The 27,781-nt window shown below is 45.7% G+C and overlaps 1 protein-coding gene and 1 long non-coding RNA gene across 4 annotated transcripts; one reads left to right on the forward strand and one right to left on the reverse strand.

The window, feature by feature from the left end:
• LOC122924922 lies at nt 1-6,297 on the forward strand. 2 transcript variants are annotated; one of them, XR_006387450.1, is made up of 4 exons: nt 1-46; nt 3,006-3,088; nt 3,464-3,611; nt 5,940-6,297. It is a non-coding gene; the product is annotated as an uncharacterized LOC122924922 (long non-coding RNA). The 2 variants fall into 2 exon arrangements; XR_006387451.1 differs by lacking the exon at nt 1-46 and adding an exon at nt 349-396.
• A 15,908-nt stretch (nt 6,298-22,205) lies between these two features.
• Nucleotides 22,206-24,750, reverse strand: LOC122924905 (zinc finger protein OZF-like). 2 transcript variants are annotated; one of them, XM_044276447.1, is made up of 2 exons: nt 24,705-24,750; nt 22,206-23,849 (listed from the first exon to the last, which is right to left on the reverse strand). In XM_044276447.1, exon 2 carries the CDS (start codon nt 23,782-23,784, stop codon nt 22,417-22,419), a length of 1,368 nt encoding a protein of 455 aa, XP_044132382.1. In that variant the 5' UTR covers nt 23,785-23,849; nt 24,705-24,750; the 3' UTR covers nt 22,206-22,416. The 2 variants fall into 2 exon arrangements, with proteins under 2 accessions (XP_044132382.1, XP_044132381.1); XM_044276446.1 differs by having other exon boundaries at nt 22,206-23,852; nt 24,705-24,745.
• Nucleotides 24,751-27,781: the final 3,031 nt, after the last annotated feature.

A 27,781-nucleotide genomic window follows, 5' to 3' on the forward strand; every position in this document is an offset into this window, starting at 1 on the left:
CAGGGCTCTTGTTCTCTCTGGTATCAGCCATTCCTCCAGCCTGCAGGTAAGATGAGCTGTTGTAGTGTCCCACTATGTAAAGGTGGGCACTGCACAGGTTAATGTGTTGCATTGCATTAAATGTCATGTGCTTGTTTTCCCTGTATTATCTGGGTGTCAGGCCTGTCAGGGTGTAGTTTAGCCTCCCGGACGTTAGAGGGAGCTGGAAAACCCTAGTTATATATAGGAAGGCCCAGACAGGGAAGAGTTAGTTCATTCCAGGGGACTAGAGGAGTTACTTCGTCCATCTGAAGCTCCTGAAGCTAGGATCAGCTCAGTAGAGACACCGCAGTTGCAGGATCCAACCTCCTGGGAGAAACCCACAGTCATCCACTTTACAAGAGAGGGCGATCCAGGGTAAGCTAAGTGACCCTGATGGGCAGATGAAACTAGAAAGTGCAGCAAGAATCTAATACCTGAGGAAGATAGTAACCAAGGATTTAAGCCACCCTTTAGGCATCCGGGCCTTGGGAGATAAAGCCAGAGCAGGAGTTCTAGAAAGGACAGTGTACATTGATTCTGAGGAAAGGTACAACCTGCTGCTGAGTGCTTGTGAATTTACCCTCTGCGTATCTTGCATAAATATTACCTGCCATTGTGTGAATAAGCCTACTTGTGGAACTGTGATCGGAAGACTGTACTCCTACCTGCTGTACAAAGTTGGATTGTTCAGTAAAATTACGTTTGGTTCACTATTCTACTTGTGTACCTCCATCATTCCAACTACCAACCGGCGTGCCACCGTCCAAAGGCACTGGCGTCACGAATACAACAGGGACCTTGCTCCAGGCACTCAAAATACCCGTAACATCCAGGGCACCTCATCCACCATCAGGCCTGGTCCCTACATACAGAGTGTGCCCCAGAGGAACTGTGTCTACCTCTCCTTCACTGCCACATGCCTGCCCAGGGTTCTCCAATACAGTGAGTACCCTCGAATTGCCCATAACCGTGACCTCACTTCGTCTATACCCTGCAGGTCTAGCGTGTTGCACTGTGAGGAGACAGTGTGGTGGAGAGCTCAGACATGTCACCTCTGGAGATTCTCCTCCATTACACACAAGGAATCCTTCTCCGCTCCTCAGCTTAGTATGATAGGAGTAGTAGTAGTGGGGATCACTGGCGTAGCTATAGGGGTCGCAATTGCGACCGGGCCCCTAAGTCAGGGGGGCCCCCTCAAGCCAGGAGAGCCACAGTAAAGCCGTACCTGCGGGCGGCGCGGCCCGCAGCTAAGTTGCTCACTAAAATCACCTAGGGGACGGAGCGGAGGCTGAGAGGCGAGCCCTGCGTGCACTGTGCCGGCGAAGTGAGGAGGGGAGCGGCTTCAGGTCAGGAGGAGCAGTGAGCAGCGGTGTGCTGCTGACCGCCGGGTTTGGTTGCCAGTGAGACTGCGGTAGATGCTAGAGTGGAGTTGTTAGAACGAGGTCTGTGACGTCACTGGTCACGTGCTCCTTCATGGTCACATGGTCAAGTGTGGGAAGTGCTTATAAACCCGGACTGCAGGAGCTTGTGAAGGAGGAGGAGCTGCAGAGCGAGAGGCCATAGGAGCTCATTCATGAGGAGGCAGGTACAGATCTGGGGACATGGGGGGGGGGGGTTAATCTATGGGGGGGGCATGTGGGTGTATTCTGGGGACATGAGGATGCAGATCTGTGGGAGGGGGGCTTTATGGGGTGTATTGGAGAGGGGGCAGATCAGTAAGGGGGGGGGGGCCTCTGTGTATGGGGCTGGGTGTATCTTGTAGCCGGTGTGTGGTAACATTGATGTGTATTCACCCAATAGATTTTGTTCTTGAGAGCAGACTGGCCGAGCAGAGGGGTTGCCATGGAGACGAGCAGAGGGGTTGCCATGGAGACGAGCACACAGTGCCCACCGCTGTACAGTCTGATGGCAGGAAGGATGCTGTATGCACCACTACACACTATATATAAGGGCTTGTTGTGTCAGGACCTGTACATGATGGTGTCACTGTCATGTCTCGGTGGCAGTCAGTAAACAGAATCTGTCCTAAAGACACCGCAGGATTGTGTCAGAAGAGCTGAAGTCCCATGTAAGCACCCTTAGCTGGGATTCAAATTGGTGATGTCAGCTTAACAGCATAGCAGAGTGTTTCTATGGCGGTGTGGGTGCATTCCAGTGTGCCATTGGCACTTTACTTGTGTAATTCCACTGTATTTAGATGGCATAATGGCAGTGCTTATGTGCCTATACACCACAGCGTCTAGACTCCGGCCTTACAGCAGACACAGGCTAGCCCTAGTTTGGAAGCAGTGTCCTAAATATGCTGTCCTAATCCAGCCTTGCTTCTCTACCTTAGGGTGCCCATACTCTAGGCTGACCCCACTAAGCCACACCTGACCATGTTAGCAAATACTCCCTCCGATTCCGCAGCCAATAGGGATTAAAAAAATTAAGGCAAAATAAACTTTGTCATCTGCTGTGGAGAGATGGTGACTGTCCCTGCACCGTGCTGCTGTATGAGAGGGAGCGGAGTCCATTCAGGCCCTGCGTCAGACGGAGGACAGGGAGCCTAAAACTGGACCTCTGGCCACCCTACTTTACCTACTGAAGTAGCAAACAGCCTGAAAGTGTATTACAGGCCAGATAACGTCTGTCTGTCCTTTTGGAGAGCGCACACAGACAGGTGAACTGATGAGCAGGACAGACAGGCCAATGAGTGTGGGGGGGGGGGGGGCTGTATTTTTCTAAAGCCAAGTTCAGATGACTTAGTAGAAAGGTATCCTGGCTTGTCTGTGCCGTCTCCCCAATGGGCGAGTGCGTAAGCGCTCTGTGAATACAGCGACTGAACTTGGCCTCCATGCACTTGGTTTAATAACGACATCCCTCATATTTCGGTCACTTCAGCTGTCTTGCGTATGGAGGCCGGGTCACCAGGAACAAGAGGCAAATGGCCAATTTTATATACTTACAGTATCATTAACTTTATTTTTTAAAATTTCTTGTAGGTAAACAAACTGATCAAAATGGTGAAAGTGGCGTTACTTGTGCAGAGACTGAAAATGTAATTCTGGAAAAACAGTGTGACATGGTATGTTTTAATTTTAAGCAATGGGCTTTATTTGGCAAACCTATATAGCATACAATACAGAAAACCAAAGCAAGGGGGCACACAATGTAATGAAAGCCCGAGTGCAACCGTGACCTGAACAACATAGGCTGCAAAGCAGTCAAGAGGGACACAAAATGAATGCACATCCAAACTTAATAAGACATTTTAAAACAGGTTTATTAAGACAACACTGACACACAAACTCGTTTTAAAAGACTTGTATACAATATGAGCAGGTGCTGGCATAGAATATAGCCAGCACCTAGGCAGGATCCACCATTGTCCAAGATCATGAGATACAATATGTACCCTGGCTACACAGAATAACATAACATATGATATATTACATTATAGATAAATCAAAACAGAGAAGTGGCTAAAGAGAAGTGCATCAACGAAACGTAAAAATTATATTCTGAAGGAGGACGCCAAAGGAATTAATATCTACGTTGTTTTATTCCCAAAGTTGTCTGACCACACCAATCACATCACTTCTGGAGAGGTCTATTTAAATTCTTTTTATTTTTCGGTGGTTAAGTATATGAATTTTCAACATATTCGAATGAAGAAAAAGATGAAAGCGGCACTCACCACTGCTGTATTTCTTCGATTTATTGGATCACAAAATCGAAAACATGTAAAATAGAGGACATCGGGCGGACGCCTTCAGCATGAGTAGCCTCTCAGCATGCCTCATGCTGAAGGCGTCCGCCCGATGTCCTCGAGTCTATCTCACATGTTTCGATTTTGTGATCCAATAAATCGAAGAAATACAGCAGTGGTGAGTGCCGCTTTCATCTTTTTCTTCATTCGAATACATTATAACTGGTTCTTCATTTGGCTGAGCACCACCGTACTGCATGGTTACCAGTGGTGGCAAGGGACTGAAGCTTGTTAGTGCCCATGGCGTAGTGCTGCCCCGCTCACTCTTCTATGTATTTATATACATTTTCAACACCACATGCAATTGTTTTATTTATAACATGGTAAAAGAAACATGTATTCAAAGTACATAAATATGTGTACACATATGTGTAGATGGAGATCCCGTTTTTATATATTTATTAAATTTGCAGCATTTTTTATTATATATGTCTAGATATGCACAGTCTTATACTATTTTTAGGATTTTTAGTAATATACACATCATTACCATTAGGCACTAATTATATGTGGTTAGATAATATTAACACGTTAAATTTATTATTCGTTTATTTTGTTTGTTCTATTAATCCAGGTACTATAATTCTGAAATGTACCAATAATTGTATGGGATATTTGTTATTTGAGTCATGTCATGAATCATCAGTATATATTTTTCATGGTTTAAGATTAATATGCACTTGCACTTTGTCTCATGGTATGAATTCGTTCTCCATGGGTTAGAGTATAATATGCACTTGCACTTTATCTTATAATATAAATTAGTCCTTTTTCGAGTTATGAACTAAAAACCATGAATATATATAATGATGCGAATTTTTTATGGTTTCGAGCACAATAGGCACTAGCACTTTTTTCTTTAAAACATAATGATGTCTGCAATATTAAGGACCTCATAAGCATCCACTGGCCAGATGTTACATCGCAGCAGTATATTGTTTTAAAAATATATTCATAAGAATATTAAAAAAAAGATCTTGGGTGATCATCAGTGCGCGATTGGTACCTGTCACATGTGCGCATGGCCGTTCGGTCTGCCGGTCCGCTTTGGCCCTTTCTCTCAAGTGTAGGTTGGGTGGGGGCGATGGCGATCAGATTGACCGCCCTCTCCTCTATCGGCCTCAGGGGAAGGGCGGAAGCCCGGTGACGCGGCAGATGCTGATTGGCCATGCGCCGTCGTAGTGACGTGGGGGTCATGTGATGCACCACATGATCGTAAGCCTAGCGCTTGATTGGTGAGCGGCCGCCTTTTAATCTGTTCTCTGTCCCTTGATTTCCAACTCCTCCTGAGGAAGCAAACTATACGCGAAACGCGCGTTGAGGAGTAACTTCACCTTGCCCGCAGCCCCTGCATTTGGTATGTAACATCGTTATGTAGTGCACCTTTTCGGCTTCTTTTAAATCTGATGATTAGAGCTGAATAAGTGAGGCATAGTCTTACATAGATAGCATGCGTGCAATTGAATTGTTTGCCTTGATCCAGATCCCCCCAGCATGATCCAGTTTGCCGGGAGTTTTCCGGAGAGTACAAAGCAAGGGGGCTGGTCTCGGTATAATTAGTGCTATGGGTCTGTTGAATAGGTGATTTATATCTGTGATTTGTCCCCGTGTACACATATTTATGTACTTTGAATACATGTTTCTTTTACCATGTTATAAATAAAATATTGTTGTTTAATCCCTGAAAATCGATGTGGTTGCACTCCTTTCTGTGTGTGTAATTTCATATTTTTGAGGAGTGTACCTCTTGAACTAGAGACCGCTGATGGTGTTAACAACATGCAATTGTGCTGCCTGGTAGTGTGAGGGTTGTAATGCCGCTACAAGAGTGTACATTTTTCTATGTTGTAAAGTAATCTTGATGTAAATTAAGACTATAGCTCCCTGTTCATAAATCTACTAACCACTGTCCATGATTATTTCCCCATTGTAGTCATTGGGTGTTTAAAGAAAAAAAATACCTTGCATGAACTAAAAACATCTGCAAAATTGATCAGTCATGCCGGTTAGTTGTATGGAATAGGCTCCAAAATGGGTAGCTTAAGAATAATATTCTAGTCATCATTCCCTATAGCTTATTGGTAGATTAACAATTTAAAATTTTGCTGAACAATGACGACCAATTGTGTGTATGTGTATTGATATATTTTGTCTTTTAATTTTTTAGGTAGCAAATTTGCGTGAGAAAATTGATCCTAGAGTTCGAAATAAAATTCTAGAATTTTACCGCACTGGTATCCGGAAAAAAAGTGAGCTGAAAAGATTGGTGGAACACTTTGTTAAGAAAGATTTATTTCTGAATGTTGAGGTTCCAGAACACACTAGACGGAGATATTATCCCACTTTTTTTCTCTTTGGTGTTGGGGGGCTGAAAATAGACAACCAAATTTTATTATTGGTCTCTCAGAACGTCAACAATTTACATTAAGGTGCAGTGTTCTCAGATATACAGACACCCTGCAGTTATATCTATGCACACACAGGACAAATGGTATTTATTGAAATTTTTTTAAATAAACCATATATTTAATAAATCAAGTATGTGACTTTAATTTTTGTGTGTATGTATATATTTCCCCAGTCGTCTCCATGACAGCACAAACTGAGATTGCCTTCCTCTGATAGGACAGGAAAAAGCACACAGAGAGGTTAAAAACCCCACCCCCACCCCTCATCGCCAGTGTTTTTTCCTTTCCTGTCAGGGAAGGAATGCCAGAGAGGTACTGGGAGCCCTTCTGGGTTCCCTAGTTTTTTTTTCTTTAGATTTTCTTTTTTTTTACCTTTTTTTCTTCTCACCCTGCTACGGCAGGGTGTCATCTGTTAGACCAGAGGTTTGTTCCGGGGTCCGGCTCTCCCTCCTCCAGGCGCGGTCTATGCCTGGGTCACCCTCATTCATGGTGATCCCGGCAAAGTTCCCTCTGCCGCGGCCCAGGCGGGCTTGAAGCAGTGAGGTAGGGCGGCTGGAGCGACGCTGTGACTCGCTTTCCTCCAGTCGCCAGGTGATGACGTCAGACGCCGGGAGGCATGGCCAACGTCGTGACGTCACGGAGGCCGCGGCCGGCGCCAAATTCCAAAAGGGAAGCCGATTCGGCCGCTCTGAGGCCTCCACGGTCACCATACCTGCTGACAGCGATGCAAGTGGACGGGAGCTGAGAAGATGAGCACCCCTAACACCACTGGCTCGGGTCCTGAGCCCCCTACCACTCTGGGCGGTGTGAGTAGCCTGCTGGCACCCTTTTCATATTGCTTATTTTCCCTGCAGTGGTTGACCCTTTCCTCCCTTGGTGTTGCAGGGAGAAAAGGAGTCTTCCTCCTCCGTTAAACCCAGACCCAGGAAGTGCGGCGTCTGTTCTAAGCGCCTTCCTTCCTCAGGGTCCAAGTTACTATGTAAAGACTGCACCTCTACCGTGGTGAAGGCAGAGTCCTCTAGTTTCATGGAGAAGATCAAGACTCTGGTCAAAACGGAGGTCCAATCGGCGTTGGCAGCTAGGGACCCCCCTGCCTCCCCTATACCCCAGCCCGGTCAGGGCCACAGACCACCCTCTTCCAGAGGCCTTGACTACTCCGGAAGTGATCTGGACTCGGCCGACTCTGTTTTGTCAGATGCGGGGACTTCGGCTAGATCTCAGGAATTGGAGGAAAGTAGCGAGTACAGGAGATTCCTCTTTAACCCAGAGGATATCGAAGAATTTATCCGAACCATCAGGGCAACTATTAAGATGGAGGTCCCTAAGAGATCCAAGTCAGTCCAGGAGGAGATTTTTGGGGGTTTAGGGGAGAGGCACAAATCGGTGTTCCTGGTCCCGGACAATGTCCAGAAGATGATACGGGCAGAATGGGAGAAGCTGGAGAAGGGTTTCCATTATCCCACGGGGCCTCAAAAGGCAATACCCCTTCGACGAAGCGGACTGTGCCGACTGGGAGGCTATTCCCAGGGTGGATGCTCCCGTTGCTAAAGTAGCGAAACGAACGGTCCTTCCGTTTGAGGACACAGCGCAGCTCAAGGACCCTCTAGATAGGAAAGCCGAGAGTCTGCTCAAGAGAACCTGGGAAGCTACAGCAGCTCTCCTAAAGCCGGGGGTAGCGGCGACATGTGTGGCTCGTACGCTCGCAGTGTGGCTTGAACAACTAGAGCACCATATAGCGAATAAGGCCCCTCGGGAGGAGATCCTGGACAGTATTCCTCTTCTGAAGAAGGCAACTTTTTTCCTTGCTGATGCCACTGCAGAATCGGTTAGGCTATCTGCCCGCACGGCGGTTCTGTCCAATACCACCAGACGGGTACTATGGCTTAAAGCCTGGTCGGGCGACACCGTATCAAAAAACAGGCTGATATCTCTACCCTTTCATGGTCAGTACGTGTTCGGGTCCGACCTGGACAAGATCCTTGAGAATGCCACAGACCGTAAGAAGGGTCCAGGAGACAGTTTTTTCGGAGGCCCCAGCAGGATCCCAGGGCCGATAGGAGGAGCCGCTAGGGTCACGGATTTACGAGAGGCGGGAGAGGAAAAGGTTTTTTCCTTAATCCCAACAGGGGAGATCCCTCTCCCTCTTCATCAATACAATGACATCATCCCGGTCGGAGGAAGGCTCAGCTCCTTTCTAGGGGTTTGGGAACAAACCATCACGGATCCGTATATATTAGGCATCGTAGAACATGGCTACACTATAGAACTGGATTCCCTTCCTCCGCAGAGGTTCGTCCTGACCAAGCTCACCAGGGGCCTCAAGTCTCCCTTATCCGAGGGCGTAAGAAACTTACTACGCCTGGGGGCAGTAGAAAAGGTCCCTGCCAGAGATTTGGGGAGGGGGTCACTATTCCCCCTTATTCCGGGTCCGGAAATCGAATGGCAATTTTCGGACCATCATAAATTTAAAACCCCTGAACAAACACATCACCTACCACAAGTTCAGGATGGAGACAGTCAAGTCAGCGGTGAAGCTCATCAAAAGAGGGTCTATGATGGCTACAATAGACCTCTCCGACGCATACTTCCATAACTCAATACAGGTCCATTCCAGAAGATATCTGAGGTTCACGGTGGAGCAAGGTGGGACAGTATGCCACTATCAGTTCAAGTGCCTCCCGTTCGGCATATCATCTGCACCCCGCATATTCACCAAAGTGATGGCGGAGGTCGTAGCCTCCCTAAGCAAGGAGGGGATAATAATCGTCCCTTACCTAGACGACCTGCTAATAGTGGCAGAAACCTCAGATCTCCTTCACAGACACATCCAAGTGGTTCTCTCGCGCCTCCAGAACTTGGGCTGGTTGATCAACCGGGAGAAGTCCGACATGTTCCCAGACCATCGGAAGGTATTCCTGGGTATTATTTTGGATTCAGCTCTTCAAAAATCTTTTCTCCCTCCGCTAAAGGTACAGAAGCTGAGGTCAAAGGTCCTCGACTTCACCGAGCAGTCCCGTTGCTCAATAAGGCAGGGCATGGAAACGCTGGGCCATCTAACCTCCTGCATCCCCGCGGTTGCCTGGGCCCAATTCCATACGAGACCTTTACAGAAGCTGGTTCTAAAACAATGGAACAGGTTTCGATCATCCCTGGATCAGGGGTTGTCAGTGTCCCGGAAGGTAAAGGCTTCACTGGGCTGGTGGCTCAAGACCAAGAACCTGGAATCGGGAGTTTCATGGAGGCAGGAAAGCGTGTCTTCTCTCACGACGGACGCCAGCTCTTGGGGCTGGGGGGCCCTTACGGCTTCAGAGTCTTTTCAAGAGATTTGGTCCAAGGACCAGAGAAGGATGTCCTCCAACTACAGAGAACTCCGTGCAGTGTGGGAAGGCCTCAGATGTCAATGAAATAACATATGATATATAACATTATAGATAAATAAAAACAGAGTGGCTAAAGAGAAGTGCATCAATCTAAAGGGATCCCTGAATCTCCAGGCGGATTACCTCAGTCGGCAAAGTCTGGATCCAAGCGAGTGGTCTTTGTCCCAGACTGCCTTCCAACAGATTCAGGATCGTTGGGGGATCCCATCCTAGACCTGTTCACATCAGCAAAGAATCGTAAGGTTCAGAATTTCTTCTCCCTCAATCGAAGAGACCCATGTGTGGCGATAGACGCTTTTACCCAGAGCTGGACGACGGGCCTAGTCTACGCCTTTCCCCCGATACCAGTAATCCCAAGAGTGCTCCAAAAGTTTCAGTCCAAAAGGTGCAGACTGATTCTGGTGGTCCCATTCTGGCCCAGGAGAAGCTGGTTCGGGCTCCTCAGGTCCCTCAGCCCGGAAGGAGGGTCTTCTAACCCAGGGTCCCATACCGCACCCCAATACCAACCTTCTCAAGCTGTCTGCCTGGATTCTGAGCAATCCCTCTTGCTAGGGCTCTCCGAAAGAGTAGTTAAGACCCTCTTACTCAGTAGGAAGTCCAACACCTCCAAGGCGTACCTCAAGGTTTGGAGAAAGTTCGCCTCCTGGGGCGGAATCGGGTTCAACCAGTCCACACCTAATATCCCTCTTATCGTGGATTTCCTCCAGGATGGGCTGGATTTGGGTCTTGCTCCTAACACATTGCGAGTTCAGGTGTCGGCCTTGGGGGCCCTCTATAATACCAGCCTTTATGAGGTCCCCTGAGTAGCAAGATTCCTGAAAGCAGCAGATCGACTAAATCCCCGAGTCAGGAATATGGTCGCTCCATGGAACCTCAACACCGTCCTTTTAGGGCTGTCGGATGTTCAGTTTGAGCCTCTTCTCTCCTTATCTATTAACCCCTTAAGGACACATGACGTATCGGTACGGCATGTTTCCCGAGTCCTTAAGGACACATGACGTACCGGTACGTCATGTGTTGTTCCGATCACTGCCGTGCGGCCGGCTGTGATCGGAACAAGGTGCCTGCTCAAATCATTGAGCAGGCACCTCGGCTAAATGCGCGGGGGGGACCCGTGACCCCCCCCATGTCCGCGATCGCAACAAACCGCAGGTCAATTCAGACCTGCGGTTTGTTGCGCTTTCTGCAGTTTCTGATCGCTGCGGTCCCTGACCGCGGCGATCAGAAACTTTAGTGTGGCGAAAATATATATTTATCACCCCCCCCCCCCTGCACCTCTGAATGATTTTAGCCCGGTGGGAGGTGCAGGGGGGGTGTTGCGGGCGGTGGGGGCGGTGCGGGAGGCGGGCGGTGCGGCAGGCGGGATCGCGATCCCCCGCCCGCCTCCTATTGCGTAATCGTTGGTGTACAGTGGGTATACCAGGGTGCCAGCACATTGCTGGCACCCTGGTATAAACGGCTGACATCGGTGATGCGATGTCAGCCGTTTAACCCTTTCCATACAGCGGTCCGTACGGACCGCTGTATGGAAAAAGTTAACAGTAAGAGGGAGCTCCCTCCCTCTCCGATCGGTGGGCTGCAGTGCCTTTGCAGCCCCCCGATGGAGAGGGAGAGAGCCCCCAGACAGCCCCCCGCAGCCCCGTGCTCACCCTTCCCCGTCTGCGAAGTTCTGAGCAGACGGGGAAGGTTCCCATGGCAACAGGACGCCTGCTCAGGCGTCCTGCTGTCCATGGTGCTGAACAGATCTGTGCTGAAAGCATAGATCTGTTCAGTGTAAGTAAAATACAGTACAGAGCCCTATATAGAGTACAGTACTGTATTATACAGACATCAGACCCACTGGATCTTCAAGAACCAAGTGGGTCTGGGTCAAAAAAAAAGTGAAAAAAAGGTAAAAATCAAAAAACACATTTATCACTGATTAAAAATTAAAATTCCCTACACATGTTTGGTATCGCCGCGTCCGTAACGACCTGATCTATAAAACGGTCATGTTACTTTACCCGAACGGTGAACGCCATAAAAATAAAAAATAAAAAACTATGATAAAATTGAAATTTTGTCCACCTTACTTCCCAAAAAAAGGTAATAAAAGTGATCAAGTCGCATGTACGCCAAAATTGTAACAATCAAACCGTCATCTCATCCCGCAAAAAATGAGACCCTACTTAAGATAATCGCCCAAAAACTGAAAAAACTATGGCTCTTAGACTATGGAAACACTAAAACAGTTATTAAGTAAAACTTACATAAATAAAAAAAAAGTATACATATTAGGTATCGCCGCGTCCGTATCGACCGGCTCTATAAAAATATCACATGACCTAACCCCTCAGGTGACCACCGTAAAAAAATAAAAATAAAAACGGTGTAAAAAAAGCCATTTTTTGTCATCTTACGTCACAAAAAGTGTAATAGCAAGCGATCAAAAAGTCATATGCACCCCAAAATAGTGCAAATCAAACCGTCATCTCATCCCGCAAAAAATGAGACCCTACTTAAGATAATCACCCAAAAACTGAAAAAACAATGGCTCTTAGACTATGGAGACACTAAAACATTTTTTTTGTTTTAAAAATGAAATCATTGTGTAAAACGTACATAAATAAAAAAATTGTATACATATTAGGTATCGCCGCGTCCGTGACAACCTGCTCTATAAAATTACCACATGATCTAACCTGTCAGATGAATGTTGTAAATAACAAAAAAAAAAACGCTGCCAAAAAAGCTATTTCTTGTTACCTTGCCGCACAAAAAGTGTAATATAGAGCAACCAAAAATCATATGTACCCTAAACTAGTACCAACAAAACTGCCACCCTATCCCGTAGTTTCTAAAATGGGGTCACTTTTTTGGAGTTTCTACTCTAGGGGTGCATCAGGGGGGCTTCAAATGGGACATGGTGTAAAAAAAAAAACAGTCCAGCAAAACCTGCCTTCCAAAAACCGTATGGCATTCCTTTCCTTCTGCGCCCTGCCGTGTGCCCGTACAGCGGTTTACGACCACATATGGGGTGTTTCTGTAAACTACAGAATCAGGGCCATAAATAATGAGTTTTGTTTGGCTGTTAACCCTTGCTTTGTAACTGGAAAAAAATTTTTAATGGAAAATCTGCCAAAAAAGTGAAATTTTAAAATTGTATCTCTATTTTCCATTAAATCTTGTGCAACACCTAAAGGGTTAACAAAGTTTGTAAAATCAGTTTTGAATACCTTGAGGGGTGTAGTTTCTTAGATGGGGTCACTTTTATGGAGTTTATAATCTGGGGGTGCATCAGGGGGGCTTCAAATGGGACTTGGTGTCAAAAAACCGCTCCAGTCTCTGTCCATACAGAAACCCTTCCTTAAAGTGCTAGACGACAAGCTCGTTTTCAAATTAGACCCCTGTTTTCTCCCCAAAGTGGTCTCCTCCTTTCATAGGTCGCAAGATATTGTTATCCCGTCTTTCTTTCCTAACCCTAAAGACGAGAAGGAATCTAGATTCCATAATTTAGGCGTTCAGTTCTTCATTATTTACACGCCACAGAGGAGTGGCGTATCGACAAAAAATTATTTATCCAGTTTGCAGGTCCAAATAGGGGTAAGAAGGCAGCTAAGAGCTCTATATCCCGCTGGATTAGATGCACCATCTCCTAGGCCTATAAAGCCTCCGGTAAGGAGGCTCCTCCTTCCCTTAGAGCCCACTCGGTTAGATAGGTCTCCACTTCTTGGGCTGAAAGAGCCTCTGCTTCGTTAGAACAGATCTGCAGGGCAGCTACCTAGAAGAGGGCCCACACCTTCACAAAGCATTATAGGGTGGATGTGTTTGCTGACGAGGACTTGGCCTTTGGACGCAAAGTCCTAGGTGCTGTAGTCCCCCCTAAGTTACTTTGTTAGTTCTCAATTTGTGCTGTCATGGAGACGACTGGGGAAATAAGTATTACACTCATCGGTAATCCTGGAAGTCTCCATGACAGCACAACTTTGTCCCGCTCTTGTTTTCTTTGTCAATAGACTATTTGGCTAGTTTTATGTTCTACCCCTAATCCTAGTCCTGTTATAATACACTGGCGATGAGGGGTGGGGGTGGGGTTTTTAACCTCTGTGTGCTTTTTCCTGTCCTATCAGAGGAAGGCAATCTCAGTTTGTGCTGTCATGGAGACTTCCAGGAAACCGGATTACCGGTGAGTGTAATACTCATATATACATTAAGGGATCTCTTGACTTTGGGGGTCATTCTCACATATCTCTGCCAGACACCACGTTTAAGGTCCAAACACTGTGCTTTATTGCGGCATATCCATGTGATCATAACGGTACACAATAAACTCCTGCCCGTCCAGGCACTACCTATACAACATATGCCCCTACCTTACAGTGTGTGAACACATATGGCTTTCTCAGCCTCACAGTCCTGTAAACTAGAGGCCAGGTACCTATTCAGTACCTTTGGGAAGGGGGGGGGGGGGGGTTGTGGTAGTAGTCCTCCCAACTCTGACCTAGGGACCCTTCCACTGCAGGTGTCCCCCAAACCTGCGGGCCTCACCTGGGTGAGGGAACCTGTAATTGATTAGGGGTGTGGACTGAGTCTCCCGCTACCAACCTGACTCCCAGTCCAAAGAAATCCAGCCCATACAACTTTAACCAATCTCCAGCAAGCTATGCCTTACTGATGCAGTGCTTTTCTGCATTTCAGCTACCTCACCCAGTGAAACTGAACCACCAGGTGAGATAGACACCCCCTAGGTTCACATCACTAAAATATATATATCAAATTGCAATAGGGCCCATACAGAACACCTACATATTCTTCTGCCCACTACATAGTAACCAGAGCTCTGAAAATTGGCAGGAATGGAGGGTGAGGTGGTAGAGAAGGCCAACTGCACACCCGCCTCACACTACATTCGTATAACATTTTATGTGAAATAAAAAAAAAATGGTGGGGGATGAGGCTCTTTTTCTATGGAAAGGTTTTTGATATCTGCAGCATGAAGACAAGCTTCGGATATCAAACACTCAGTGGCATCAGATTGTATAGAAAAATATACAAGAAAATAATAAAGGTAAATTCTTAATAGTAAAACTATTTACTTAATTGAGAATGTAAGGTATTTAATAACATTAAGAACAGGAGAACCTCTTCCTAACGACTCCTCCTTTCTAGCCTGCTTTATAGTTATTGAGCAGGCTAGATTTATGACCTTGGGGGGGAGGGTGGGTTACGGGACCTCCTGCTAACAACTCCATTCTAGCATGCTCCACGCTGAACAGGCTAGAATACTGAGACTAGAATGGAGTTGTTAGGAGGTCCCGTAAACCCCCCCGGAGTCAGAAATCTAGTCTGCTCACTAACTATGAAGCAGGCTAGAATGGAGTTGTTAGGAGGCGGTTCTCCTGTTCTTGATATTAAATTCTTTACATTCTCAAGGAAACTTTTTTTAGAACAATGGATTCCAGGAGGAGGAACTCCTTCTAAAAACTCTACAGCTTATACTACTGGCTTCTGACCTCTACAGCTTATATTACTGATAATAGAGGAGGACCTCCTAACACAGGCATCCTCCAACTGCGGCCCTCCAGCTGTTGCAAAACTACAACTCCCAGCATGCCCGAACAGCCTACAGGTATCAGCCTACAGCAGGGCATTATGGGAGGTGTAGTTTTACAACAGCTGAAGGGCCGCAGTTGGAGGATGCCTGTTCTAACACCTCTACAGCTTATATTACTGATAATAGAGGAGGACCTCCTTCTAACACCTCTCAAGCTTCTAGCAATGATAATATAGGAGGATCTCCTTCTAACAACTCCATTTTAGCTGATTCTACACTCACCTAAAGAATTATTAGGAACACCATACTAATACGGTGTTGGACCCCCTTTTGCCTTCAGAACTGCCTTAATTCTACGTGGCATTGATTCAACAAGGTGCTGATAGCATTCTTTAGAAATGTTGGCCCATATTGATAGAATAGCATCTTGCAGTTGATGGAGATTTGAGGGATACACATCCAGGGCACAAAGCTCCCGTTCCACCACATCCGAAAAGATGCTCTATTGGGTTAAGATCTGGTGACTGTGAGGGTCCTATTTAGTACAGTGAACTCATTGTCATGTTCAAGAAACCAATTTGAAATGATTTGAGCTTTGTGACATGGTGCATTATCCTGCTGGAAGTAGCCATCAGAGGATGGGTACATGGTGGTCATGAAGGAATGGACATGGTCAGAAACAATGCTCAGGTAGCCCGTGGCATTTAAACGATGGCCAATTGGCACTAAAGGGCCTAAAGTGTGCCCAGAAAACATCCCCCACACCATTACACCACCACCACCAGCCTGCACAGTGGTAACAAGGCATGATGGATACATGTTCTCATTCTGTTTTCGCCAAATTCGGACTCTACCATTTGAATGTCTCAACAGAAATCGAGACTCATCAGACCAGGCAACATTTTTCCAGTCTTCAACAGTCCAATTTTGGTGAGCTCGTGCAAATTGTAGCCTCTTTTTCCTATTTGTAGTGGAGATGAGTGGTACCCGGTGGGGTCTTCTGCTGTTGTAGCCCACCTTTCTTTCCCATTCTGACATTCAGTTTGGAGTTCAGGAGATTGTCTTAACCAGGACCACAACCCTACATGCATTGAAGCAACTGCCATGTGATTGGTTGACTAGATCGCATTAATGAGAAATAGAACAGGTGTTCCTAATAATTCTTTAGGTGAGTGTATAGTGAACAGGCTAGATTACTGACTCCAGGAGGAGGACCTCCTTCTAACACCTCTCCAGCTTATATTACGGATAATAGAGAAGAACTTCCTGCTAACACCTCTCCAGCTTATATTACTGATAATAGAGGAGGACCTCCTGCTAACACCTCTACAGCTTATATTACTGATAATAGAGAAGGACCTCCTGCTAACACCTCTACAGCTTATATTACTGATAATAGAGAAGGACCTCCTGCTAACACCTCTACAGCTTATATTACTGATAATAGAGAAGGACCTCCTGCTAACAACTCCATTCTAATATATTACTGACTACAGAGTGTGGACCTCCTCCTAACAACTGCATGTTAGGGCTATGCACACAGACGTGTGCCTTCCGAGACATAGCATTCATGAGCAGGCCATATGTCCCAGAGCGGCATCAATCATGTCCCATGATAATACGAGTCTGGGACGGTAGTCCCGCGGGTGGCCCGATGTGCACTGAATTATAGTAAACTATGAAGCTATGCGCTCTGGGACATATGCCCTGCTCACGGACTGTATATCTCAGATGGCATATGTTTATGTGCATGGACCCTTATTAGAATAGTGGGTGAAATAAGGTCCTCCTTCTGGAGCCAGTAATATGGTAGAATAGGAATGTTAGGAGGAGGGCCTCCTCCTGGAGCCAATAGGATATGCTTTAGTCTAGCCTGTTCACTATAGAATCAGCTAGAATGGAGTTGTTAGAAGGAGGTGCTCCTCTATTATCATTGCTAGAAGCTGTAGAGGTGTTAGAAGGAGGTCCTCCTCCTGGAGTCAGTAATCTAGCCTGTTCACTATAGAATCAGCTAGAATGGAGTTGTTAGGAGGTCCTCCTCTATTATCATTGCTATGAGCTGCAGAGTTGTTAGAAGAAAGTCCTCCTGGAGTCAGTAATAGAAGCTGCAGAGGTGTTAGAAGGAGGTCCTCCTCTATTATCAGTAATATAAGCTGTAGAGATATTAGAAGGAGGTCCTCCTCCTGGAGTCAGTAATATAAGCTGTAGAGGTGTTAGAAGGAGGTCCTCCTCCTGGAGTCAGTAATAGAAGCTGCAGAGGTGTTAGAAGGAGGTCCTCCTCTATTATCAGTAATATAAGCTGTAGAGATATTAGAAGGAGGTCCTCCTCCTGGAGTCAGTAATATAAGCTGTAGAGGTGTTAGAAGGAGGTCCTCCTCCTGGAGTCAGTAATATAAGCTGTAGAGGTGTTAGAAGGAGGTCCTCCTCTATTATCAGTAATATAAGCTGTAGAGATATTAGAAGAAGGTCCTCCTCCTGGAGTCAGTAATCTAGTCTCTTCTATATAGATGAGGCTAGAATGGAGTGGGCAGAAGGAGGTCCTCCTGTATCTGCTGTGGCTTATTGAGTTAATATTGGTCCTCTCTGAGAAGTCCTTAATCTAGTCGGCTGTGGCAGATAAAACTGTGAAATTAAAATACACGAAGGGTGTGCTCATGCGGTCGGCCTGGTTTTAGAAGTGGCATTTTGATTGACGCTTGTGTTTTATTGGCAAAACCACAGCCATTAATGAGAGTTAACAGAAAATGTCCGCGCTGTGTGAACACAACTGTAAGACTCTGGATGGGATCATGTCGGCTTAGAATTACATCATTGGTGTAGAAAATGATAAATGAGCCGGGCCACCCCTCCCCCGCCATTCCTTCTTATTTAGAACTGGTGTAAGTGACTTGGAAGGGGAAGAAGAAGTCTTAGATTTTGCCGCAAATCACCTTTGAGAAAAAAATCTGCACCAAATATACACCAAAAGGTCGTATATATTTGAAAATAAATGACCCCTTAGTTCTATTTTTATGTATTTGTGAAAACAATCAGAATGGAATTTTTTTTATTGCATCGATAAAAATATATAGGAAAAAATGATGTAGGAAATTCATAAATCCAGTAAAACAGTTTCCAGAATTAGGAACGCAAAGAATATAATAAGTAACATGAAGAACAGGAGAACCTGCTCCTAACACCTCCATTCTAGCCTGCTCTACACTGAACAGGCTAGATTACTGACTCCAGGGGGAGGACCTCATTGTAACAACTCCATTCTAGTCTCAACCCTGAGGTTATGGTAGACCCTACAGAGCTACAGGACCTGACCGTTTGGTAGTATAAAGGACCTTTGATGATGTCATGATCAGATGTGTAGGAGGAGTCAGCACTGCAATTGGTCAGAAGAACTGTCTGTATAAACTGCCTCAGAGCAGTGTATGTAATGTGTACGGTGGGCCTGTGTGTGAATGTGTGTGCAGCAGAGCTGTGTGTGGGTAATGTATGCAGGCTGCAGCAGAGCTGTGTATGTAATGTGTACAGTGGAGCTGTGTGTGAATGTGTACAGCAGAGCTGTGTGCATAATGTGTACAGCAGAGCTGTGTGTGTAGTGTGTACAGCAGAGCTGTGTGTGGGTAATGTATGCAGGCTGCAGCAGAGCTGTGTATGTAATGTGTACAGTGGAGCTGTGTGTGAATGTGTGTGCAGCAGAGCTGTATGTGTAATGTGTACAGCAGAGCTGTATGTGTAATGTGTACAGTGGAGCTGTGTGTAATGTGTACAGCAGAGCTGTGTGGAATGTGTACAGCAGAGCTGTGTGTGGGTAATGTATGCAGGCTGCAGCAGAGCTGTATATATAATGTGTACAGTGGAGATGTGTGTGGGTAATGTATGCAGGCTGCAGCAGAGCTGTGTGTGTAATGTGTACAGCAGAGCTGTGTGTGGGTAATGTATGAAGGCTGCAGCAGAGATGTATATATAATGTGTACAGCAGAGCTGTGTGTGGGTAATGTATGCAGGCTGCAGCAGAGCTGTATATATAATGTGTATGGTGGTGCTGTGTGTGTAATGTGTACAGCAGAGCTGTGTAAGAGTAATGTATGCAGGCTGCAGCAGAGCTGTATATATAATGTGTATGGTGGTGCTGTGTGTGTAATGTGTACAGCAGAGCTGTGTAAGAGTAATGTATGCAGGCTGCAGCAGAGCTGTATGTGTAATGTCATTGGATGGTGAACATCATGGGGACGTGCGACATGGTGTGGCAGTAAGTGTGCACACGCCTACACGAACTGACTGACAGGGGTCAGCCCCTGCAACTTCTGGGTCTCCAACGTGGGCACATGGCCTGAGCTTGCCCTTTACCCCTGGGAGGTGCTGGCCTGCCCTGCAGCCAGTGTATTGTCTGAACGTGTGTTTAGCACGACTGGAGGGGGTCATCACAGGTTATATTTCCCAATGTTTCGGGATGTACCCTAATCTAAAAAAATAAAAATAAATTTCAAACCAAAAAGCAGTGTAGACTACCTCCTCCTCCACCGCAGCTTCCACCTACACCACCACATCCACCGCCTCCTCAACCTCCTTCTCCATATGGACCTCAGTCCTCCTAGATCAAGATTATTATTTTTATGTTATTTAAAGTCATTTCTCTATCCACATTTGTTTGCAGAGCACTTGCCATGCTCTTAACCACATTCTGATGACATTTGCAGCCTTCTAGCCCTTTCCGTGACATTTTTACAGCCATTTTAGTGCTCCAAAGTTCGGGTCCCCATTGACTTCAATGTGGTCCCGAACTCAAACTTTTTTGTGAAGTCCGACCGAACCCGTCGAACCCAAACATCCAGGTGTCCGCTCAACTCTAATTATGTGCAATATAATGAAGACAGCAGAGTTGTTTTATTCTGATTCCAGACATATCTGAGATGTGGGGTCCACCTCTTGGATCTGCACCTATCTTTAGAATGGGGGGGGGGGGGGGGGTGCCCTGATCTTGTCCTATTGGCCACTATATCAAAGATCCAAGCTGCCACATTTCCTGCCCTACTGTTTCTGGAATGTCCATGAAATTGAATGGAAGTTATGGGCTATACTAATTTTTTTTATTACATCCAGATCCAGATCCTGGTTTGAAAACTGCAGACTGCTAATAAAAACCCGAATTCAGTGTTTAGTACACTGCAGACAGAAGATGGAAGCCGGCTCATGTATCTCCCCGATGCATAGGGGAGAGAAGCACTGCCACTGCTCACCGCAGCCAGTGTGAATATAGTTGGGGACAAGCACTGCGACAGACCACAGGGACAGATATGTGTACAGCCATGCCCAGATCCAGCAGCAGCAGCCAAAACAGATTGCTGAACATGATGGAAGATTATTCAACCACTGCACCGACCAGATGCAAATCAGCAAACTGATAGACGCCAACTGAACAACCAGGTTTAGTTGTACCTGTGCTGTGCCCTTTCCTCAGCACATACCCTGACCCCATAGCCTTCTGAGTAGACAGAGTGGACGAGCCGCAGGTCGGGCCCGGTTTGCTATCAGTGTACTGTCTTATCCAGCCTCCAGTGTACTGTCAGAGAAAACATTTGTGAAAATGGATCCATAAGAACTTCTATTGTGGACAGTGGCTATTTATCACCAGCCCAATGATGCCACTGCCGCTGTCTACCTGTCCATCATGTTCCCTACACTGCTACTACTACTCCTACACAGGCGCAAATCTCCTGCCTTGTCTGTCAGATTCAATACCGTACTGCTACAGCTACTACTGCCACCAACGCCACTACTGCTACCCCTACACAACCGCCTCGATGCGCTTAGCTGGCTGATTCAAGAAGAAGGCATGACACTTTGCCATGGGCCGCAAAGGCCTAGAGAATAAGGCACCTATTCCAGAGATCAATTTCCTAGCACTTATCAAATGGAGAATCAAGTAAAAGGGAGGGAAGGTCGGGGGATCTCAAGGTTCAAAGGGTTCGGACGAGATCTAGAGAACGTGAAGAGAACAAAATTAATAAACGTGAGGAAAAAGTATATTTAAAATAGAAGGGACATTACCAACTGTACTGCCACCAACGCCACCACTGCTACCCCTACACAGGCGCAAATCTCCTGCCTCCTTGTCTGTTATGTTTGTACTCCTGCAGCTACCACTACTCCTACACAGCTGAAGTTCTGCTACTTTGTCAGGTTAAATATTGTTCTGCTCCCATTACTACTACTCCTAAACAGGTGCACATCTGCCTCCTTGTCTGTCAAATTTCATACTGTACTGCTGCAGTTACTACTGCCACCATTGCCACTACTGCTACTCCTACATAGCCGCAAATCTCCTGCCTTTCTGTCAGATTTCATACTGTACTGCTGCAGCTACTACTGCCACCATTGCCACTACTGCTACTCCTACATAGCCGCAAATCTCCTGCCTTGGCTGTCATGTTTTATACTGTACATCTGCCACTGAAACTACTACTACACCTGCTGCTATTACTTCTACTCCCTGCACAGCTGCGGATCTCCTACTTTGTCAGGATAATATTGTACTGCTCCCATTTCTACTACCCCTACACAGATGCACATCTCCTGCCTTGTCCGTCAGGTCCAGTACAATACTGCTGCTGCTCCCCAAAAAAGTGAGCATTCTTGAAATTCTTGTTCAGAACAAGCCATTGCTTCTGACACCACCCTGAGTGTAAACACTGCCAGACATCCACCCCAATAGAGAGATGTTTTGGATGATTTCTTTTATTTAAAAAAAGCATAACAAAGCCAAAAGTGCAATGTGTTGTTAAAGGGAACCTGTCACCAGGATTTTGTGCATAGAGCTGAGGACACGGTTTGCAAGATGACCGCTAGCACATCCACAATACCCAGTCCCTGTAGCTCTATGTGCTTTTATTGTGTAAATAAACCGATTTGATACATATGCAAATTAACCTGAGATGAGTCCTGTATGTGAGATGAGTCAGGGAGAGGACTCATCTCAGGTTAATTTGCATATGTATCAAATCGGTTTATTTACACAATAAAAGCACAGAGAGCTATGGGGACTGGATATTGCAGATGTGCTAGCGGCCATTTAGCAACCCATGTCCTCAGCTCTTTGCACAAAATCCCGGTGACAGGTTCCCTTTAAACAGTTTCTTTTTTACCACCGGCCACCATCTGTTATCCATATCTATATATTTCACTGCCACTTTAAGATTGCCAATGCTGCCTTGACGTTAAAACCCTACAAGACTTCAGAATGTCATTCACAATTTATTAGGGCAATCTGAGCACTGTCACTTTGGTTTGAATTTATTTGTACCCAAATGGAATCTGCTGACTGATTCAATTTCAGAAATTTGCTCCTGCGTGACTTCTCTGATGTGTAACAAGATCTGTTTTTTGTGCAAAATATTTCCCACATTCTGAACATGAATAAGGCTTCTTTCCTGTGTGAAATCTCTGATGTGTAACAAGATTTGATTTTTGTGTAAAACATTTCCCACATTCTGAACACAAATACGGCTTCTCTCCTGTGTGACTTCTCTTATGTCTAACAAGACCTGATGTATCTGTAAAACATTTCCCACATTCTGAACATGAATATGGCTTCTCTCCTGTGTGAAATCTCTGATGTGTATCAAGATTTGATTTTTGTGTAAAACATTTCCCACATTCTGAACACAAATATGGCTTCTGTCCTGTGTGACTTCTCTTATGCTTAACAAGATCAGATTTTTGTGCAAAACATTTCCCACATTCTGAACATGAATATGGCTTCTCTCCTGTGTGACGTCTCTCATGCTTGACAAGATCAGATTTCTGTGTAAAACATTTCCCACATTCTGAACATGAATATGGCTTCTTTCCTGTGTGAAATCTCTGATGTGTAACAAGATTAGATTTTTCTGTAAAACATTTCCCACATTCTGAACACGAAAACGGCTTCTCTCCTGTGTGACTTCTCTTATGTCTAACAAGACCTGATGTATTTGTAAAACATTTCCCACATTCTAAACATGAATATGGCTTCTCTCCTGTGTGAAATCTCTGATGTGTAACAAGTTCTGATTTCTGTGTAAAACATTTCCCACATTCTGAACACAAATATGGTTTCTCTCCTGTGTGACTTCTCTCATGCTTAACAAGAGTTGATTTTTGTGCAAAACATTTCCCACATTCTGAACATGAATAAGGCTTCTTTCCTATGTGCAATCTCTGATGTGTAACAAGATTTGTTTTTTGTGTAAAACATTTCCCACATTCTGAACACAAATATGGCTTCTCTCCTGTGTGACTTCTCTCATGCCTAACAAGATCAGATTTTTGTGTAAAACATTTTCCACATTCTGAACATGAATATGGGTTCTCTCCTGTGTGAATTCTCTCATGTATAGCAAGATTTGATTTGATTTTAAAACCTTTTCCATATTCTGAACATTTAAAAAGCTCTCCTGTGTGGCTTTTTTTATGTCTAACAAGATGTGATTTATCTGTACAGCACTTCCCACATTCTGAACAGGAGTATGGCTTCTCCTTAGTGCGAATTCTTGTGTATGTAGAAAGACTTGATCTTTTTGTGAACTCTTTACCACAGTGAAACATTTCACCCTCCTTCTGGTCAAGAGAAGGTTCCTCATGATTAGGAAGATTATATGACAGATCTGTACTGTGAAGTCCTGGATGTACATTAATATTTTCTCCTGAAGAGCGCTGCATATCTTCATCTTCTACTTTATAATTTAGTGACAACAAGTTTCCTTCTGAATTTGTACTGGGATTTTCTGCTAAGATAAAAAATTAAATTTGTGGGATTTTTAATAATCTACAGTAGACACATAGATTTCCTATTAGGCTGGAAGTGTATCCAGCAGGAACTAGAGGTATATAGTAAGTCATTGATTTTCCAGACACTTCTGGCTTTGGTTCAAAAAGCAGCACCAAAACTGAATGTGTGATTCCAGAATTTTAAAGTTTTCTATAACACAAAGTTCAGGATTCAGGTCTACACCTAATTTTATTACCCAAATCTAGCTCAAAATTGTGAAAAACCCAACAAGCCTGTCTTCTGACAACATATTTGACATTTCTATGCCAAGTGGGCATCACACTAATACAATAAGTTAACGTAAAAGGATCGATCACAAAATTCCTCATCACAAACTGCATTCATTATTAAATCGATCTCTTAGACCTGATGGACCTGGTGTTTTTACTAGTAAAATCTATACTATAATGCCCACCTATGGATTACCTGACAAGCTCTTTTTAATGTACCTCCTCCTCCTCTGCTGCTGCTGATATCTCACACTGCAAAACCCTTTTAACCATTATGAAAAAAATAATAATAATCCATACATCTTTGCAAAGCCTCAATGCACAATGACAGTACACAAAGGTCACTGGCCGCATGTAATTCCTGCACGAGGTACATATAACTCATCATGATATCACAGACACAAAAGCTGTGCCTGCATTATCCGCGGTGATAACTGTCAGCTGGATAAGGGAAACATTACATGATGTGATGAGGACATCTCCAATCAAAGAGCAGCACAGCAGGTGATCAGATTCTCCTCCTGCCCTGACGGCACCAAAGACAGAATCTGAAGTCACTTTCTCCATTAATGATTCCATACCTGTGGTGACATCTCCTGGTATGTCCTCCTCCTCCTCACTCCTACACTGGGGGATCGCCCATCATCCTCTCTTCTTCATCCTCTACTTTAATATCAGTCAGATCTTCCCCCTGATTTGTCATCTGTAGCAATTCAGTACAATACAGCAGACAGGTGGGAAATCTAACAGATCCACATGAGAGACCCCCACAATCTATGACCCCTCTATGACTGCAGGACCCCCCTATATAGATGTGTATAGGGCTCAGCTCCATCTACCTGAGGATTCTCTGGGACCTTCTCCTCTTGACAGTCCTGGGAATACAGAGGACGGGGACATCTCTCTGGTGGATTTCTCCTTCTGGATCCATCTGTGGAGACACAAGCACACAGTGACTGAATACATGGCCTCCTGTAGATCTGTCTATAGATCAGACACTTCTCTCAGATCCTTCACTTCTAGGTTTATATATCGGGGGGAAATAACAATATTCTGTGTTTCACCACCTATGCCGAGGTCTCAGCACCTAGCAGGCCACAGGTCCAAAATATCCTCTGGTCTATGAGAGCAAATGTCGGGCAGTGGGACGATGGCTACTTTTCCACAATAGTACATTTTAAGGATGAGCATACAGATATATATGGCTGGGGGGAGTGGATCCTTTTAAGAGCCTTCTACAGCACCTGGGGACACCTCTGCTTTTGAGGTAAATTTCAAGAGAAAGAATCCACATCAAAGTACGAGGCTCACTAATGACTAGTGCGCGGAGGAGAAGACGACTATCTGGTCTGATCTCACAGAAGAGCTACTGAAGAACAAACTGCTGACAACATTACTGCCGACAATGATGGAAAAGGAGAGACAGACGACAGATCCTCCTATCATCTTCCGTAGGAACTGGGTTATGCAAGAGATGAAGAGCTCAACAATCATCTACTGCATCAAAAAGGGGCATCTGCACCGAGACATCCCCCAACAGCTCCTGGAGAAGAATAACTTTAGCAGGAAGCCACCGGAGATCCTTCAGGTGAATGGAGCCCATCAATATGTCTGACTTACAAGGAAAATTCAGGGACCTAAAGTCATGTGTAAAGAGTCTAATGTGTGGTGCTCCTCCATTACATGTCACTGTACACACGTGTATACACTGCACATGACGGGTCTTACCTTGTGATATAAGAGGCCGGTGCTCCTCCATTACATGTCACTGCACACACGTGTATACACTGCACATGACGGGTCTTACCTTGTGATATAAGAGGCTGGTGCTCCTCCATTACATGTCACTGCACACACGTGTATACACTGCACATGACGGCTCTTACCTTGTGATATAAGAGGCTGGTGCTCCTCCATTACATGTCACTGCACACACGTGTATACACTGCACATGACGGCTCTTACCTTGTGATATAAGAGGCTGGTGCTCCTCCATTACATGTCACTGCACACACGTGTACACACTGCACATGACGGCTCTTACCTTGTGATATCAGAGGCTGGTGCTCCTCCATTACATGTCACTGCACACACGTGTATACACTGCACATGACGGCTCTTACCTTGTGATATAAGAGGCTGGTGCTCCTCCATTACATGTCACTGCACACACGTGTATACACTGCACATGACGGCTCTTACCCTGTGATATAAGAGGCTGGTGCTCCTCCATTACATGTCACTGCACACACGTGTACACACTGCACATGACGGCTCTTACCTTGTGATATAAGAGGCTGGTGCTCCTCCATTACATGTCACTGCACACACGTGTACACACTGCACATGACGGCTCTTACCTTGTGATATAAGAGGCTGGTGCTCCTCCATCATGGCCTCCTTGTACAGAGCCTTGTGTCCTTCTATATACTCCCACTCCTCCATGGAGAAATAGACAGTGACATCCTGACACCTTATAGGAACCTGACAACACAATGACACCGTCATCACCCAGACCCCTCCAGTGCTGTTACTGGAGAATTTCCCAGCATTCTCAGCAGTGTCACCTCTCCAGTCAGCAGCTCCATCATCTTGTGGGTGAGCTCTAGGATCTTCTGCTCATGTATCAGGGGGTGAGGGGGAGGCTCTGTGATGGGGTGAGGGGTCCTGCTCTGCCCTCCTGACTCCTGAAGATGGATGATGGGAGTCACACAGTCCCCCGATGTCTTCTTCACTATTGTGTACTCCTGTGGATGGAGAGAGACACTTAGGGAATAAACCCTTCAGGGGCCATGTGCTCTCCTCCGGCCCTTTCCTCCTGGTACACCGTGCCTACTTACCTTCTCATGGCTCCTACAACATGACTATTGGTCACTGGTCACATGACACATCACTCACCATACTGGGGTCTGATCTTCAGGTTCTCCATCACTTGGAAGGTCAGGAGGCCGTTCTCCAGGACCCTGGACTCTTCCTATCACTTCCTATGATGGATTCTCCTTCCCGATGTCTGACTTGTTACAGAATACAATAAAGAGGAGAGAAATCTAGAAAAGTTTACCTCTCCGCTCAGCAGGGAGATGATCTCCAAGGTGAGGTCTAATATTCTTCTGCTGATCTCCTTCCTGTCCATCCTTGGTGGTCATTCAGGAGAAGACGAGAGAACTGGAGGAGCTGGAGCTCAGCAATAGAGTTGATGAAGGACCTGTGATGATGTCACCATCATGTGATTAGTGACTCACTGCCCAGCCCCGCCCCTTGCACTGATCACATGATGGTGATGTCACCCCAGGTCCTTCAGCTCTGGCAGTGCAGCAGATACTGGGCAGGTCCTTCAGCTCTGGCAGTGCAGCAGATACTGGGCAGGTCCTGGTCGGTAGTCAGGGCTCTTGTTCTCTCTGGTATCAGCCATTCCTCCAGCCTGCAGGTAAGATGAGCTGTGAGGAGACAGTGTGGTGGAGAGCTCAGACATGTCACCTCTGGAGATTCTCCTCCATTACACACAAGGAATCATTCTCCGCTCCTCAGCTTAGTATGATGGGGGAGTAGTAGTGCGAATAGTGGGGGTTGTCATTATTTGCTGGCCCCTGACTGTCCTGGTGAGGGGCCCCTGCATCCAGGAGGAGAATGAATGGAGCGGGGCCCGGCCTGAGCTCAG

Source organism: Bufo gargarizans, chromosome 1 (genome assembly GCF_014858855.1).
Source record: "Bufo gargarizans isolate SCDJY-AF-19 chromosome 1, ASM1485885v1, whole genome shotgun sequence".
NCBI lineage: Eukaryota > Metazoa > Chordata > Amphibia > Anura > Bufonidae > Bufo > Bufo gargarizans.

Coding starts and splice junctions, on each gene's coding strand:
- LOC122924905 (XM_044276447.1), bottom strand. CDS start 23,784: ATGCAGCGCTCTTCAGGAGAAAATATTAATGTACATCCAGGACTTCAC.